This window comes from Lepisosteus platostomus, chromosome 13 (genome assembly GCF_059453375.1).
Source record: "Lepisosteus platostomus isolate fLepPlt1 chromosome 13, fLepPlt1.hap1, whole genome shotgun sequence".
Taxonomy (NCBI): domain Eukaryota; kingdom Metazoa; phylum Chordata; class Actinopteri; order Semionotiformes; family Lepisosteidae; genus Lepisosteus; species Lepisosteus platostomus.
Genome location: NC_142623.1, coordinates 41,452,788 through 41,470,642, shown reverse-complemented (window position 1 = coordinate 41,470,642; position 17,855 = coordinate 41,452,788). Strand labels below are relative to the sequence as shown.

The window sequence follows — 17,855 nt, the reverse complement described above, 5'->3', positions numbered from 1 at the left end:
GAAGAGGTTTTGACACATGCTAGATGTGAAACATGCCTGGCTGATTTCTGGACAGTAAAATTTCAACAAATTCATTATTTCTTAAGTCAAAATCCTTTATGATCCATATTGTCTACCCCACCTTGTACAATTGCGAGTAGGAAACGGAAGTATTCAAGAAAACTTTATTGCTTAGGTTTTAAACTCTTACAGATACAATTCAAGTGTGTGTTTCCAAGTCTGTGGCTTCACATTTTTAGTGGCAGAAAGAAAGACAACCCTTTTAAGTAAAGAAGGCTTTCTGAGAGATGTTACTAAATATTCCAGTACCAGTTTCCTATTAAATAGCTTATATTAGAATTTTTTTAAATTATTTTGATAGAAATAAATCTGGCTCTGTATAATAAAAACATGACTCAAAACATACATACAAGACAGCTCTCTAATTTCTAACCATTATTAAGTTCTGTCTTGCGAAACACTTTGTAAAGGGAGAAATTTAAAACATTTCTCAGTTCCCAGTGGTGGAGGGGAGGGGGAGAACTCATTTGTGTTCTGATAGCGGGTCGATCAGTGGCAACAGGGCAGAGAGACGGGCCATTGGTGTACACCTCCTGGAGGGAGCCACTCCCAGGATCCCCCCCCAGCACACCCACGAACCTACAAATCCAAGCCCTGGCGTGACTCTGGCATCTAGCGTCGTCTTTACAGCTCCTCGCTCTCGCACAGGGGAGCCTGCTGCCGCGGTCCGCCAGCCCCCTGCCCGGCCAGCGCTGGGCCCTGGCTGAACGTGGGGCGCACTTTCAGGGGCTTGGCGACGGTGGCGGCCTTGGTCAAGCGAGCTGGAGAACGAAACGGAACACAACACGTCAGAACCGCCAGTAACCACAGGGGGGCGACTGGAGGGCACAGTCGACAAGGCAGAAATGGAGGACTCCCGACGCCTCCACCTACAGAGCTGCCCCGGTAGACAGATGGGCAGGGGGGCAAAGAAAGCGTTTCAGGGGCAAGTGCTTTAAATCAACAGAAGCACAACAATCCTCACTAAAAATGCTGACTTTAACTGGGTCAGGAACCACAGCAAGATTGGTCAGGGCTGGATCCATTCACACACGTGCTTCAGTGAGAAAGATCCAGTGCTTTGTCATAACTCGCGGCTCGTCCCCACGGCTGGACTAAGCAGTCCAGTAGACAAACATTGGAGTCTCTTCACAATCCGTCCTTTAAGGTGGGATGCCCTGATCCAGAGCAGATTTATAACCCGTCTGACGCCACCACGGAGGCGATCGCATAAGGTTTCATGTGCTACTAGACAGGCATGTGTGGTCACTCCTCTATTCCCGAGCCAGAGGGGCTGCCACATTGAGCACGGCTCCAGTTACAGCTTAAACCCTGCTGGTTGGGAAGGCAATCCTTCCCTGTGCTCAGAGTGCAAGTCCAGAGTCCTGTTTGAAACAACACCCTCAGTTAAAAAGCCAAAAGGATCCTTGGCAGGAATAAGAAGGGGTTATAGATTTCCAAAGAAAAACGTTCCTTGAAACGCCCAATTTTTTGTCTACTTCAGGCATTGAAATTATCATTCTGATTAAGTCAGCAGAGACCACGTTAACAGTAACTACTGCAGTACGTCTGGAAGGTTGACACCTGATCACAGAAGGAACTGAATCGTTGTCAATCTCTTGCCCAGCACTATACAGCACATTTTTCCCAGCAGTAGTCATGCTCTCTGGCGTCTGCTTTGGCTCATTATAGCAATTTAATCTAGCAATAACACCAGCCCGAGCCAGGAGCAAATGGAAGGCTAAACGACCCTTTTATTTACATACTCTACAAATTAGGCGGAGAGTCTGCCTCGTCAGTGTTTTTAATTGTTAAAACCAGCAGAGCCATCAGCACTCTGTCGTATGACACCCCTCATCTCCGATCAGGCGCTGTATAATTCTTCACAGTCGCTGATGCTGCGCTTTACAAAGGTAGGCATTTACAGGCAAGACGAGCAGGTCTGAGGATGCTTTTCGCATGCATCGGTGGGGATGGGAAAAAGCTTGACAGAAAAGATCCGTCTTGACTGATTGGAGACACTGGATCAAAACATTTCTCCCACCCTTTTTTCGGGGGACCCCCCTCAGATGTCAGCAAGACTGAGCTGCACATAAAACAGCTGAAGCCCAATCGCCCTTCGAGGTCTTAGGTCACTCCAGGCACGTAAAGGAGGAGCTGTGCTATACTTACTCCCCACATCCAGTCTGGCATTGCAGGTAGACATGCCGGCCTCGTTGATGGCCGACACGGTGTACCAGCCTGCGTCGGCCTTCTCCACGCGGTTGATCAGCAAGCAGAGGTGCCCGGAGTTATCCTGATATAAGCTGCAACACACAGCCAGAAATGTTAATTTCTCCACCCTTTTCAGCTGGGCACGCACCTTTTCCAAGCCACCCTGCACGAGCAAAAACTCCTTTCCTCTTTTTTTTTTTTAAACTTTACTGCTTGATCTTTGAAAGGAGGGTCACATCCACCACTAGTCTTCCATCCCTCAAATCCCCCCTTAAACAAAAGAGAGATCTCGTGTGCTCCGTCAACTGCAATGTGGCCAACTCGTACCCCATCTGCAGTAATAGGTTCATCGCTCTACCAAGACTGCGAAAGGAAAGGAGCTGCTTTCATGGTGTACTGTACCATTGGTGGCAGCTTTGCAGACTACTGCAGGCGCTTGTCTAAATGTTTTGGCACTAAGAAAGCATTCCCCTGCCCTGCCCTCCCATTATGTGAATGGTGCTTTACACCATTAATAAAGGCTTCATATCTTTAACATGTTTCTTTGTGTTGTGCTCCTGCTAATAAAGAGAAGCAAGATGTTACATTCACCCTGTAAATTAGAATACGGGGCTCCAAAGAGCAATTAAGTTACTTTGGCCACTAGAAGCTTCTGGGCCACCGTCAGACTGGTGCTTTCAAAACCAGAAGTCAAATTCAATGCTGATGATGGGGATGCATTTCTTGGACTGCTTTTGCAAATATTTCCAAATTTAGCCCGTTCGTTGCCTGCAGTCGTCCTGTGCAGACACCCTTCCAAGTAAAATTTCAGTCACGCGACAATTAATTTCATTAGATCAACAGAATCAGAAGTCGTCTTGTCCTGGATGCTGTAGTTGATGACAAAACGATACCTAGGATTGCGTCAGTGCAATCCCTCGTTATTGAAAGTGTTAAAACAATCTGACTGGGGGGCTCCGTGTGCTTAAAGTGTTAAAAGAGGCTTAAGACTGAGAACATGCTTTGGACACTTGTAGTCAAAGACTCCTGATGAGGCAGAGTGGGAAGGCTGTGCCTCTACAAAGCACAGAGCCTGCAGTGAATGCAGCTGAGTCCTCTAAGCAGGGCTGGTGTATGAGAGTGTGGCAGCTCATTGGGACCGGGGTGTCCTCACCGACCTCATTCTGCCCGGATCCACGCGCATCATCTCCTTGTCCTTCTTCCAGTAGAGCTGGGGTGGCGGGGAAGCCGAGACCTGGCACTCCATCCTCACGGAGTCCCCCTCCAGAGCCCGCGAGTTCTGCAACTTCCGGACGAACACTGGGGGGCGCTGCAGCTCCTGGGCTGAGGGCAAAGACAGACCCGCGGCAACGTCAGAGGGGCGTCGCGGGGCCCAGGCGAAGCTCTGCTCCAGAAAAGACTGCCCCTGCGATGGGGAAGTTAATGGCTGCAGGCTGGAAGATGAAGGAAACGAGAGCTCCCAATTCACAGGGGATGGTTCTGGAACCAGATCAGACGTCAACCTATTGCTAAAGACCCTCTTAATGTTTCTGTTCATGCAGCAGCAGTAAATTGTTACTGCTATAGCCGATGGCTAGCACAGGGCCAGGACAGCTCTCTCACATCACAGTTTCCTTTAAGGAGCGGGCCAACCTTATTTCCCAGCATCCCCGTCAGCCAGTGGAATGGCAACAGCTTTCGACAAGCCACTCGGAGAGCAGATCTCCGTGAACTTTTCAACTGGTTTGCTTTGTCTTTCAGAGCGGCAGTGCCACGCTCCACTAACCCCAGACAAACACCGCCGATTTAGCAGAACAAATTGTGGCTGAGGTTTTTAAAACACGGGATTACTTTGCGAGTGGCTACATGATTCACTATGGTTAGTCAACCTACTGAAATGAGATTAAGGCGAATAGCACACAATCTAATCCCCCCCTCCCCCCAAAAAAGCACACATTGAAATATCTATGATTAATTCTGCCTGGAAATACATTTCATGCTAAACAGGCTTGATCTTTTGCACGCTGCTTTCACTTTATTTCTCTTGATTACAGAATCTTCTGTATTTACATCATCCCATTAAAATACAATCAACATACGCTGCGTCCTCACTAGCTCCCTATGTAGAAACACAGGCGTATACCAGCTGTGTTCTGGTGAAAACAATTTTGTCAGACTACATCATAGGACAAGCAATGCCCCATGTACAGTACAGCGGTATACAGCAGGACTGAAATGCAACTTGAACAGGCTCTGTGACCAACATCTCCTGGAAACTCTGCCAGGGTTAACTGATGAAGCAAAACAGTCAGCAGCTGTGTTGTCAAGAAAGAAGCAGCTCAGGCCTTAACTCTATGTAATTAAGAGCACTTTAGTGGAAATCTGAAATGGCCAAAGGAATGTCATGGGAGGAAAAAATAAAGACCCTAACTATACTACAAATACAAACAAGCTTAAAACATACAGAAGAGAAAGGTGTACGGTGGTATGATACTTCATATTGCAGGGCCTACTAGAGCATACCCCGATCACTAGAATGAGAGTATTAAGGCAGCGCTGTATGGGTCGAGGATGTGGACGACGGACCCCAGCGAGCGGCTCACCGATGACGCTGAGGTGCAGGGTGAAGCGGCTCTCCCCAGCGCGGTTTCGGGCCACACACTCGTACTCGCCGGCGTGGTGCACGGTCACGATCTCGATGATGAAGGAGTGCACGCCCTTCTCGCACACCAGCATCTTGTGGTAGTCGTCAGGGCCAATGAGCTTCCCGTTTAAATACCAGGACACGTCTGGGGTGGGCAACCCCCCCACCTGCAAGCAAACCACCACTGTTAGACCAGCGCTGGTCCAGGAGGGGGCGCTGTCTCTACTGCGGGGCTTCCTGATGAAGCTCCTGGAGGTCCACACTCCTGCTAGGTTCCGTTCAACATGTTGGGGGTGGTCTTTAACAATTAGATTTCACAAGAAACATGAAATGCCAAACTTACAAATATTCAGACAACCCGCTTGGTGAATTAATGCTTCAAAGCTCTGATGAAGGTGGGCTGGAATGAAAACCGGCAGGAGTGTGGGTCACCAGGCCAGGATCGGGAACCACTGCCTTAGTTGTTCCCTTACAGGGATACAGCCAATGTCCCCTGCAGATCTCTTTTGGCAAATCTAACACATTAGAAAATTCTGCTTCTCACAAAGCATGCATTCACTTTATTCTGCTCTGTAAGCATGGTATGAGGATTCTCCTCTCTCCTGATCTTTTGTTCTAGGAAGCCCTTCCAAAGTTAATTCCTTACTGCTCTTTCCACACACCACAGGAATCAGCTGCAGATTTGGGGCGACTGGCCGTCAGCGTACGGACAGAGTTAATGGCAGATGGAGGAAGGACTAGATGCAGATCAGGTACTGAAGAGAAGAAATGCATGAAGAGTGAATTCAAACATTAAAGATGAAAATGCTTCCTCCCGCAGGGCACCCATTTCAACATGCTTGGTGCTGCTTGGTGCCTCACACCCTTCAACACTTCACGGCAAAACACTGAGAAACCTCACACGAAGGCAGCGGGCCAGGCCTACCTTGAAATCAATTCTGCAGAAGCGGCCCTCTTCCACAGTGAGGTCTTGGGGCACCTGCAGGAAGCGGGGTGCATAGCACTTCTCCTGGATGGAGGCAGTCTCGGGGTCCTCCGACCCCGACTCGGGCATGTTCCTGTGCCGGGAAGAAGGAGCTTAGAGCTTCAACTCAAGCCTTCCTTCCGTACAGCAGTTAGTCCAAAACTCTTTACTTCCAACACCAAGAGGCATTTTACAGGTAGCTGTACATGTAATGGATATGAATGTTTCAAGTAATCACCCATAAAAGAACTTGACAAAAAATCCTAGATTTTCTATAGATGTATAATCGGGTTAATTGACTGCTCAGGGAAAAAAAAAAAAAAAAGACTAGATTCTTGAGAAACAGAGTTTGAGACCCTTCTCTTCACAAATGGTTCCCCTGTCCTGCTGCACTAGTGAAAATAGGTACTGAGTAACACAGGTGAATCTGTTGATTGTGCAGCAGGATCACGACAGGCCTCTGGAAGAACCCATCTGGCCCACACAGGGAGTTTTAACAGGGGTCACCCAGGGTTTCACCCCAAATCCTGTATTGAGAAACCAGCCCCTCTTCTAAATCCGATTTTAAGACTGTCTGACTGCTGCTCTTGAAGGGTAAATGGATGATAAACGTACATTTATCTGCTTTTCTCTTTTGCACACCTAAAGGTGAAGGCTCAGCAGTCTGCATCAGCTTTTCAGAGTGCAATTAGCCTCTACTTTACTGGTTTCCTTGTAAACCTTAGTTGGGCACACTGTGAAAGCCTGGTAACCTCACAACACATCGTATAACACTGTTTGCAGTCATACAAATAAACAGGGCAGAATAAGTGCAAACTATTTTTAGAACTAATAAAAGGAAAGGTTTTTGGATACTGACAGCATGGCAGGCACAGTTCAAGAAAACCCTCCTGCACACTGCAAACGAGAGGGACACTGTTTATCAAGTGTTATTGACGACTTCTCAAGTGTCTTACAGTGAGACTAGAGAGGTCACAGTGGGTCATTTTACTGTTCTATAATTGTCGAGGTTACATCTCTGCTCAGGGAATGGAGCCAGTGACGTCTAATGGCAGCAGCGCAATAGGGCTGCAGTACCGCCAGCCATGGAGAGGAGCCCAGCTTGCAACTGGAGAAGAGGATCAGCGCGTTATACCTTTAGACATGCGGGGAGGGGGGGAAAGGCCCTATAGCCGTGACCCCCAGTCCTGGAGAGCTGCAGGGTGTTCTGGCTTGGTATCCCAAATTTTTAACCTTTGAGGAGCCCGAGTTCCCCCTAAAGCCTTTAGGGCTTCGGCGCTCCAGAAGGAGGAGAGGATTACAGTCCTGCAGTGTATCAGATCCACCTGCAGAGTGTTTGGAGGCCTGTGCGTCAATGCCAACCGCAAGCTCTGGATATTTCAGGCTTATTGTCACATGTGGAGTAGTTACTCCTCGATAGTTATATCGTTTTAACTTGAATTTTTTGCCATTCCCCCCACTCGATTAGGTACAACATGCACAAGACAAACAGAAGGTGGCAACAGTCCCGGACCAGAAGGGTTTTTAAAAACCTCACTGTTCGCTAAAATTTGCCCGTATTACCAACACATCCAGCTCTTTACTTTTCTACAGGTTTCTTATCAAATCTGGCAGACTGTGGCCCTCTGGACGTGAAGTGGAGATCACTACATAGCCTGTACCCCGAATCTTGCTCCACTTGGCTTGATACAAAAAAAAAGTTGTCCTGCAAAAATGTGCCTCGACTTACAATTATTTTTAATAAAAAACTGTTGGCATCATTGTCAAGAACAGATTACCCTGAATTGGATACAGATTAAAAAAAATCACCCCTTTTGCAATTATGAGGCAAGTAATAAACAGGTAAACATTTACCGCTGTTGTCCTTGGCTGGTGTGTTTTCTGTCTGGTGAATTTTGCTGTAGAAACAAGAGTGAGAAAAGGTATAAAAATGTCAGCTGGATGCATGCAAAGCACCATCGTACTGTATGTGAACTCCCTACCCAGCTACTGAGTAAAAGTAGCAATTTTACCTGACCGGATTCTAAGAGATAAAGATATCCCAATAACCTTATTGACGCATTCAGAAGTACAGAAGCAATGAGCGTCCATAAAAAACTTCATGCTGAGGGACAATAAAAATGATCTTGCTATTCTTTATGGCATATATTTAACCATAAAGGGCTTCTACCCACACTGAGCCTGAAAACACACAGTATTTGAAGTATTGCAGTCCAGTCTCTCAACAATCCTGAAAAACCTGTCAAGACTGTCGTCACATTCTTCTGCGATTCCATTCTGACCAGACCACTGCCGGCAGGAGGGACATCTCCCTACTGTACCTCTGAATGCGAGTCCTGGGAGCCCTCGATGTCAAACACGGAGGCAGCGCTGTCCGGACCCAGCAGCCGGCGCGCCATCCGTTCCTCATAGGTCAGCTTCTGTCAGGGGACAGCGAAGACCGGGTCAGGGCCTGCACGGATACCCCCCTTGACCCGCTGACCGGTGGGAGGCAAGGATAGCTGCCGAAAAGGTCATTCGGCTGCTCTACAGTCTAGGGCACAGGCTAGGTTACTCTCACTGCCATTCAAGTCCACAACAGAGAAACCAGGAAAAAATGAAAGCACTCAAGAGCACTGCCAAGCTGGAGCCCACTTAGCACAACAAGGACAGGGTTTGGGAGATCAGATTTCAGAGACATCTTGTAGTTTGCTCTTTGCTGAGCTGCTACTGATGATTGTGGGTTGTACGCTTTCGCTAAACATCAGCACTGAAAGCAAAGTAAGAGTCAGCCCACCAAAAATATACTCCCCCAAAATGTTTAAAGATTAATTTCAATAAGGAAAACTGCAAAATTGAATACTAGCAAAACCACATTGTTTTTTTTGTACAGAAACGATTAATTTGACCAGCTTGAGAACATCAACGCTTTACGTAGGGCGTGGGATAGTGGGCACTCGGGAAAAGCACCGGAAAATGACCCACTCGCGTGGGAAGATGGGGAAGAGCGAGGAGGGGCGGGCGGAGGGCAGGGAGAGGACGCACCTGGCTGCCGTTCCTTCTCCGCGCCTCCTTGCAGCGCAGTTTCTTCTCCAGGTCCTGGATCAGGGCGTCCTTGGAACCCTGGATCTCCTCGTCCGTAGTGTGGGAGGCAGGCCGGGGGCTCTTCTTCTTCAGGATCTGTCTTGGGAAGCTATACGGAGGGATGGGGGGTGACAGGCCAGAGGTTACCGGTGACCGAAGGGACAACCAGATCACCTCTAGGTCAAGTCCACAGAGGAATTCTGAAACCCAGATAAGCAGACCCCCGTCGGACTTCCGGATCGGGAGTGGCAGACGGTTTAAAAATCACGGAACAGGAACAGATTCTGATGCCTGGCACTTCTGACACCGAGCAGTGAGCACGAAAGCATGCAAAGGAGAGGAGAGGAGAGGCACTACTTACGTTTCCACTGCTGGAGCTGGTCTGTGATTAGCGGGCAAGGACGCAGGCTGGCCAGAGGCACTCTGGGGCCCAGGAGGGGAGAGTCTTGGGGGAGTGGGAGAGCGCGGAGAGTACGCAGGGGAAGGGGGTCTCGGTGGGGGGACGGAGGCTGGCATGGACTGGGAAGCTGCCGGACAAGGCAGGACAGAGCTGATGAAGGCAGCTGGAGACTGAGAGGGGGCACCAGCGCAGACCCTGGGCACCAGGGTGATGCTGGACTTCATGGGGCCACGAGACGGGGAGGCCGGCCGGGGCGCGGGGGGCTCTCGGGGAGAGCCGAGGGAGGAGGACGGCGTGGAGACGGGAGAGCTGAGGGTGGAGGACGAGGGGGAGGCCCTGTGCCCGTTGGGGAAGGCGGCGGAGGCTTGGGGGGGGCGGGGCTGCAGGCTCTCGTAGGACGGGGCCTGGAACCTCGGCTGGGCCTGGATGAAGTGGCGCGGCCGTTCGTAGTTGAAGGCGCTGGGCGGGTAGGATGTGGGGGAGAATGAGGGGAAGTCGGCCATGCTCATGTCGCCCGGAGGGTCTCGCTGGCTGCTGGGGTGGCGGGGGCTGGCTGGCTCCTCGGCCCGCTGTGAGGGTAGCGTGCAGGCTGGGGGAGGTACCCTGCTTTCACCGAGGGCAGGGCGGTGCTGCTCTTCTGCTGGGGTACCAGTGCACTGCCACTGCTCTGTACACCTGTGGAGACAACAATCCCACAATTCTTTCATAGGCAATTACAGCACACGTCTGTGAAGACGGTACTGTATGTGGGACTCCTATTCCAAAACCAATCTGGATTGCGCTTCAACCAACACCCCATCATTTACAGTACGTTCACAAGGGTTGTTAACTCTGGTATCCTAGATACACCTTAACCTGACCTGTACTCCCTAGAGTTTCCCCTTAATTCAATTGGCTTCCCCCTGATCTACTGTGCAGTGGGGCTGCTGGTGCAAAATAACTAATCTATTATCCAGGTGGGTGCTGCACTCCACTGGAGGATGGCATTGGTTTGCTGTTACAAAAGGAGTACTTTGGGAACCTTTGGAATCTACAGAGCTTCATCTTGTGTCAGACACGGACATTCTCTACAACATGGATTTAGAAACAAAAGTATTGTAATAGAATTTCTGAAAGTTAAACAAGCAACAAGGAAGAGGATACCACTTAAGTCTGACATTTCTGAGAATTCCAGAAATCCTTTGATAAAGTCCCTTGCAAAAAGGTTAATCCACAAAGTACAAGCCATAAGAATTCAAGGTAAGGCATGCATGTCTAGGTATTTGTTTCTGATCAGTACCAATGGTCTAGCTTCTGTTACAGCCACATCAAAACTGGCAGAGGATACACAAAAGGGAGGAGTAGCTAATTAACCACCAAGTGAGCACTGCCGAAAGTGCCTGCTCCATCTCGTCAGCAGTCTGTCTTACAGTACGTTCTTAAGTGTGCTTTAGAAAAAATGTTTTAAAGTAAATAATTATAGAATAAAAAAAGCGATCTGGATGAAAAACCCAGATGGCACCGGGGGTGCAGGACATGTATAGGATATCTGGGAATTGAAAACGGAAGAATCTCAAGTAATTCAGGCTCTAATCTGTCAGCGGGTTATGTTGGCTGCAGTTCATAAATATCCCCTTTATTTCATGGGCACGAAACAATGAGTGAGCACTGGGAGGGGGGAAAAAGCACCAGGAACGGAAAGAAATGTTCATATCCCTTTTTAGAGCCTGTGGCACTTTAGTGGAGCCAGGAAAGGCATCTGACAGTGCCCAGCAGGTGCAGACCATCTCAGTGGTCCTGTATGACGCACACTGCTCTGACCCCGGGGGATTGTGGGTAAAAGCAAACTACACACTTTGATCCCCTTGCATCGAACCTGTAATTGTAGCCTAAGCCAACCCGGGGGGACAGAAATGTTTCCTAAATCCCTGTGCATTTCAGTTACATCACTAAACTTAATACGCCTGCGTGCTGAAAGACGATGAGATGGGAGTTTGTAAGGTACAGTGCACATATGTTTGTCATGTGCCCTTAATGCTGAATTCTGAAGCGTTTAACATGACACAGGATAGAATCAAGAAACCAAAAACATCTTTATGCATTTAAGGGTAAATGCTATGGATCTTCATTTGGTCCAACCAGAGTTTACACACAACCAAAAAGGCACTAGGTCTCTCGTCTTATCAATTAAAACTGAATAAAGTCTCTGAAAACAGGCAAGGGAGAAAACACAGGGTCTTTATCCCAGGCATGCAGCCGACACAAAAGGTCCCGACAGAATAGCAGGAGCTCCTGCTGTCTCACTCAAACCCCGTGTACCCATTTATGCAACTGGGGCAGAGAATGCCTGGGAAACAGAGAGCACAGAACACAGACACTGGCTCTATTGAAAGAGACTGAGCTACCGCTGGTATTCCTTACAGCTCCTCCCTAGGGTCTACCCCGTTCTCTCCCAGGAAACCCACCCAGCCCCCTCTCCAGACACACACACTCCCTGCGCCTTTCTCCGGCGACCAAAACAAACCGAGATGGAGCCCCAAGATGAAATCCCCTAGCCAGGGAAAGACCTGTAGATTCTCTTCTCTGACCAGTGACCACAGCGACAGGAGTCTAGCCAAGGCAGGTTCTATATACAACAGCAGGACTGGAGAGGTGGCACAGACTCGGAGCTCTCAGAAGACTGCGGCATCCAGAGAAACGCCACACCAAGGTTTAATTCTCGGTAGTGACAAGTAGTAGCCTCTGCATGTGCCTTTATTTCAAAGAGTAGAGTCCACTGCCCTTAGCACAGACCTGACTCGGACTCTCCCAGGCCTAACGGATGTGCAGGAATGAGAATAAGACGTGTTGCCCTTCAGTTTGAACCCGGGTTTCGGGATTTACTAGCTACAAGTACAAACAAAAAAAATCAACACACGAGGAAATCCGAGAACGCCTGTCTAGCGGGAGCTTATAACAATGACTGTATCACATACCTAGGAAATAATACGTCCAGTTCTGTTCTGGGAACTGCGCTAGGGGAATGAAAAGACTGGAAGACACACAGTTCCATGACATCACGCATTCCAGAGCGCTGCAAGCACCTATTCACACTCACTGACCGCTGTGCAAACTAGACGGTGTTAAATAGAAGACGGTCCTGGAATAGACCGCTGCCTTTTGTATTAACCCTTATTTATCATTTTGAACGATTTCGAATCCAATTGCTTAAGAAAAATACTCCGAGTCGTTTTCAAAAAGATAATTGTTTAAACTGCACGGTATGAGTTTTCAGAAGACTACGACAGCAATTTAGCAAATGAAATTGCTCCAATTTCCAAAAACAAGAACATCGCCCGGTCCAGTTAACTGTGAAGCCTGAACATCTCCCGCAATTTGGCGCGACACGCGAAAGTTTGTCCACCATCCCATTATCACAGTGAAAGCCGATAATGGATTCGATTTTTTCAAAAAAGGCAGCATTACTTTCCCCAAGAAGGTCCTTGAAGTGCTCAACACTTGTTTCAAAACAAGTTCCGAAAATACCCAGAAAGCCGACATTGAACACCTTCAAGCCTCAAAAACATTGCAGACAAGGGACCCACCATTCAATCGGTGAACTTGTTCACTTTTCCCCCCGCAAGTATCCGAAGAGAACAGAGATCAATCCAAGACCACCTGTTCACGCAGAAAACACTACAGTCTGCTCTCCAGCGATCCGCTTATCCCTCCCTCTGTGAGCACACTGGTTGAAGAACCAACACACCGGCTTACCTGAGCTCACCTCCGCGGATACTCTGCTAACAACAGCTAGCGCGTCTGGACGGACAAAGCATGCGGCGCTGCAGCTCGGACGAGCTCACAGCGGCTGGGTGGATAGGCGGTCGGACAGCCCCGACTCTGCTCCTCTTATTCGCTGCAGCTCGGGTGGTGACGTGGGAGGGGGACACCCGCTGATACCCACGTCGTTCTCCAGTTTTCTGAGCTCAGGAGGCGTCTTCGCACGCCGTCAGCTCAATGTGGATGATCTATTTATACGTGTATCGTTTACTTTGCAACATCACCCAACAGGTCGCTAGCCGCACCCCCTCTTAATTGCTTTTAGAAATAATCAGTCGGATAAAAAAAAACAACAACCAAGTTGTTTCACTGCATTTTAGGTTAGTCTAAAACCTAGGCTAACCTAGCTGTGCTGTTACTTTCATTGCGAATAGTACTAGTACTTAACAGTAATAAAATACTAGTACTCTTATTAATAATATTAGGTCCTGACGTACTTGTTTAGTTTCGTAACTTAAACCAGAAATAGCTTTTCAATTTCCCAACATTGTTGCGCACATGCCGTGTTCAATGTGTTAGTTATTCTTCTGGCCATTTCAAATCCGAACAGTGAGCACTCTCTCTCAGACAAACCGATACCAAGACAAGGCAGATATTTCGCCTTTCTATTGAAACCATAAAAGTGGTTTCTCTGGGATCAGTTCCAGGTTAATTCCCGACTACGCTTTCAGTTCTTCAAACAGAAAGTGATTGTGGGAAAAATAGGGAATTTTTCAAATAAAACTCCACTAAAATGTTTACATCATTATGTGTACACTGTGGTATGAAGTACACAAGGCATAAAGATTTTAACTGATAACACACCCTTAATGATAATTAGCTTTAACCATTTTCTTTCCTTTGATATTTAGCACATTAGTTGTGACTGTAGCTCATTTTCAATACAGACACAATACCGCTTGACGAGAAAAAAATGTATTTAATTTAGAATTGTCTTTTTAAATTTACGTCATGTATTTTTAAAACGCAGTCAAGAGGCAAAGTCTTGCCTCTTACTATGTTCACATAGTTCGTTACTTTATATTGAATTGAATTGAATCAACAATGAACGGTTATAGAGTTTTGCGTTTTTAATCTGTACGAAAACCTCACCAGGAAAAGTGGACTGAAAATGGGTGGGTGTTCTATTCCTGACATGAGCTGTACCAGGGAAACCGATTGCTATATCTCTCGCAGACAGTAATTTCACTCTTCAGATGTGTTTTAGTGGCTCCCTCTTCTGGCAACACTACAAAACTACGGGCCGATCCGGTAAACACGTAATTCCTCGCAGGTAAACAGCGTCCTTCATTCCAAAGAGCCAGTTTCATCCACCACAGAACCGCGGGCCGGAACCTCTCCGCACCAGCAGCCTCAGTGCAGAGCAGAACCCCGTGGAGAAACGAGAATTTGCGTTACCAATTGGATTAAGGGGGCACCTGATCCCAGCATTCAATTTAACCAGGACACTGGAGTTAATAGCCCTACTCTAACAAACTATGCATTCATCGCCAAATATTCAGGACCTCCATTTAACTTCTCTTTACAAAGAAGGCACCGCCTGCAGCACCGTGTCCCCTGGCAATACACTGGCGCACTGGTCTGGACATCCTGTTCCAAAGGAGAGAGCGCCATCTATTGGTCCATCAACATCACTTGGACATCGCAGAAACTTGGTAACGGTAACAGGTAACGGGGACTCCCCTCCACCACCACCTGTGTGCAGCCCCACAATTTGCCAGCCTGTGGCTCATCATCATACACAACATGTCTTTCACCTTTCTGTCCGTTAAGACTTTTATGCGCCATTTATAGAACAGCCTTTAATTTGACTATCTCACGTGGCTCTGTGCTCTGTGTTGGCTCGGCCGCTGTGGTTGTTGGGGAGAGCTGGCTTGGCGATCCTGAGTAATCCCAACGGCCTGGCGAATTCACAGCTCGGGTCTTCTGATTGCAACAGAACAATGCTCCCGGAGCAGCGGACTCTGTGGTCGCTGCTGAGGACAGGACAGGAGGGCCAGGGTTACACCTGGAACTCTGTACTGTACTGAGGAGGCCCCCAGCTGCCCTGCAGAGGTACCAGCGCGCGCCGCGGGGAATCAGGCCAGTGGTCTCACCCTTCCGAGCAGGGGTCCGCACAGGGCTCGCTGTCCTCCTCGGGGCTGTCTGGCCACTCTGGGGGCGGGATCTCCACTGCGCCGTGCGGGAAGGAGGGCAGGGTGTCGGGGAGAGGTTCTGCAGGAGAGCTGGCGGTCTCCTCGTGGGCCAGCACCTCCTCCAGGCCTGTGGGCGATCACACAGACAGGTCTGGAGCGCAGCAGGGCTCTTTCCTCCCCGCGACACGAGCTCAACTCACACACAATCGTTTTTCAGACACTGAGAGTAATTTCATGTGGGCTTTTCATGTAAAAGAGACTCAAATAGCCCTGGCAAGCAGAGATTCTTGGTCAATAGCACTGCTGTCCTGAGAGAGAGGGTGTCAGTCAGTACAAAGCAAGTTAGGCTGATCCAATTAATAGTACAGTACATGGAACAACCCTAACCTGTAACCCCTATCCTACAACACTAACACAAAGCATAAACCATTAATATCAACATCATCCACTCATCAAAACCTTTTTGTCAGCATTTTGTAAAGTATGAAGTAAGACAGACATATATATATTACAGTTCTAGGTCTGATTCACTAGTGTGATTTATGTGCTGCGATATGCTAGAGAAATGTATTTCCTGAGCAAAAAGTAGTGTAAATGATGAAAGAACTTGTAACTGCATTCCAAATAAAACAAAACCCCATACCAAACATCTTGGACGAGCTAGACACTTTTCCACACCAATCAGGGATAACAGCCAGATAACTATGTCATCATGTTCGGATAATTATTTAAATGTGCATAAACAGTAGATATTTCCGGTATAATATTTCCTGCTCTTATGTTGTAAGCAAATGTGATTTCAGTAACGATGTGTACAGTACACTCTAAACACACACAACAGATGTATATAGTAGACTCTAATTGCATGAGAAGGATGGATTTGTTCATATCTAAGGCAGCAAGTCTGGGATGTTTTAGGAAAAGATAGGTTATAATATTTGGAAGTTTAACATATTTTTCTGGAAAAAGCTGAAGTATTAATCAGCTGGACATGTACAGTATACTGTATACAGAAGACTGCCATAGCTGCTGACAGGATTTCACACAAAGGAGTTAGCAGTTCAATAACAATGAGCAGAGAGGGCCTGTATTTACCTGAGTAGACATCCAGCAGCGCACTGCAGGACACTGTGCCATACTGATTGCCTGCCACACACTTAAACATCCCAGAGTCCTCTGGGAAAGCCTCTGTAATAACCAGAGTGCAGACCTCCTCTGGGGACAGAAACAGAGACGCTATGAGCTGGATGCATAACCCTTTTAGCACAATGCTAATGTACAATTTAAAAACAAAATGTTGATTTTATCCAAGACCTCATCATAGACACCTCAAGGTGTCAAATCACCAGCTGATTGGATCATATTCCCCATTTTGTTTCCCTCGATATTTTTAAGAAAAAATTGTGATGCTCACTCACCAGGTACCGATACAGAACTGGCTTCTGAAAAAGAGGAGAGAGGTCACTGTGTTTAATACCAAACCAGCTTTGGCAGAAAGCTCTGATTGAGGGGCTTTCACAACTGATAAGAATAATTTCATTTGGATATTTTAACACACTGGAAATAGTAATTGCTTGTTAAACCTCACAACTAGCTAACCAATCAACCAGCCAGCCGGCCAACCAACCAACCAACTAGTCAGCCAGCCTCTGTTTCGGAGGGCACAATCAGGTTCAGTGATACTGCTTACTCTTCTTGAGGATCCGAAAGTCAGCCGAGTCCACTATCTGCTCCTCTTCCCGGTACCACAGCACCTGCAGCGGGGGTGTCCCTCGGACTCGACACTCCAGGACCACCAGCTGGCCCTTCACTGTGCTGACATCATGGAGACACTGAGACCGAGAAACAGGGAGACACCCACATCTCAAAAGTGAGGAACGATCTCATACTGTCACAAACAGCCCCCCGTAACTCCCCACACCCCGATCTCTCACTGACACAAACAGCCCCCCATAACTCCCCACACCCCGATCTCTCACTGACACGAACAGCCCCCCGTAACTCCCCACACCCCGATCTCTCACTGACACAAACAGGCCCCCATTATTCCCTGCACACCACGATAGGAGTCTTTACACAGCTGTTTTGATGTGCACTTGGTTTTTGGTTTCAAAAAACACCATGTTGCATTGGGAACAAGAAATTAAAAAAAAAAAAACAGAGCTCTCTTCAGTCTGAAATCAAGACCATTACTTGTTTTTCCTAATGGGAAAAAAATAATCAGGCTAAAAAATAATAGTGAACAAATTACAGGTGGGAATGACACTGTATTAAGAATGTGCAGAAACTGTTTAGATACTGCACACTTACTGTAAATGAGGTTAGAAACCTAGGATTGAGTAGGCCAGTGGACAATTCCCAACTATGTCTCATTGTTTTGATGCTGAAAGCAGTTCTGAAATAAAGTCTAGTTAAATATTTCAATAAAGGACTTTATGTAGCCTATATCATAAAGAGGTCTCTCGGACCTGATGAAAATGCACACTAGCTGCAGGGGATGAGTTGCAGTGAGAACGTGCAACAGCAGATGGTGGTAAAGGTTTGAAATTGCTCCTTCAGCTCTGCGCAGGAATCACATTGCAGTCTCCTGGGCTTTCACTTTACAGTAAATACCTCAAC

General features: G+C 47.7%; 1 protein-coding gene across 2 annotated transcripts in view; it reads right to left on the bottom strand.

The window, feature by feature from the left end:
• Positions 1-150: 150 nt before the first annotated feature.
• myot (myotilin) overlaps positions 151-17,855 on the bottom strand; it is a 28,532-nt gene continuing 10,827 nt past the window's right edge. For both annotated transcript variants that reach the window (XM_088604673.1, XM_088604672.1), the window contains exons 5-17: positions 16,927-17,068; positions 16,655-16,678; positions 16,332-16,451; positions 15,198-15,363; positions 9,265-9,978; positions 8,865-9,012; positions 8,162-8,260; positions 7,695-7,738; positions 5,802-5,934; positions 4,836-5,043; positions 3,411-3,576; positions 2,212-2,345; positions 151-821 (exon numbers count right to left, since the gene is read on the bottom strand). In XM_088604673.1, the coding sequence (XP_088460799.1) occupies positions 685-821; positions 2,212-2,345; positions 3,411-3,576; positions 4,836-5,043; positions 5,802-5,934; positions 7,695-7,738; positions 8,162-8,260; positions 8,865-9,012; positions 9,265-9,978; positions 15,198-15,363; positions 16,332-16,451; positions 16,655-16,678; positions 16,927-17,068 (2,235 nt within the window). In that variant the 3' untranslated portion in view covers positions 151-684. The remainder of the gene's footprint in view (positions 822-2,211; positions 2,346-3,410; positions 3,577-4,835; positions 5,044-5,801; positions 5,935-7,694; positions 7,739-8,161; positions 8,261-8,864; positions 9,013-9,264; positions 9,979-15,197; positions 15,364-16,331; positions 16,452-16,654; positions 16,679-16,926; positions 17,069-17,855) is intronic.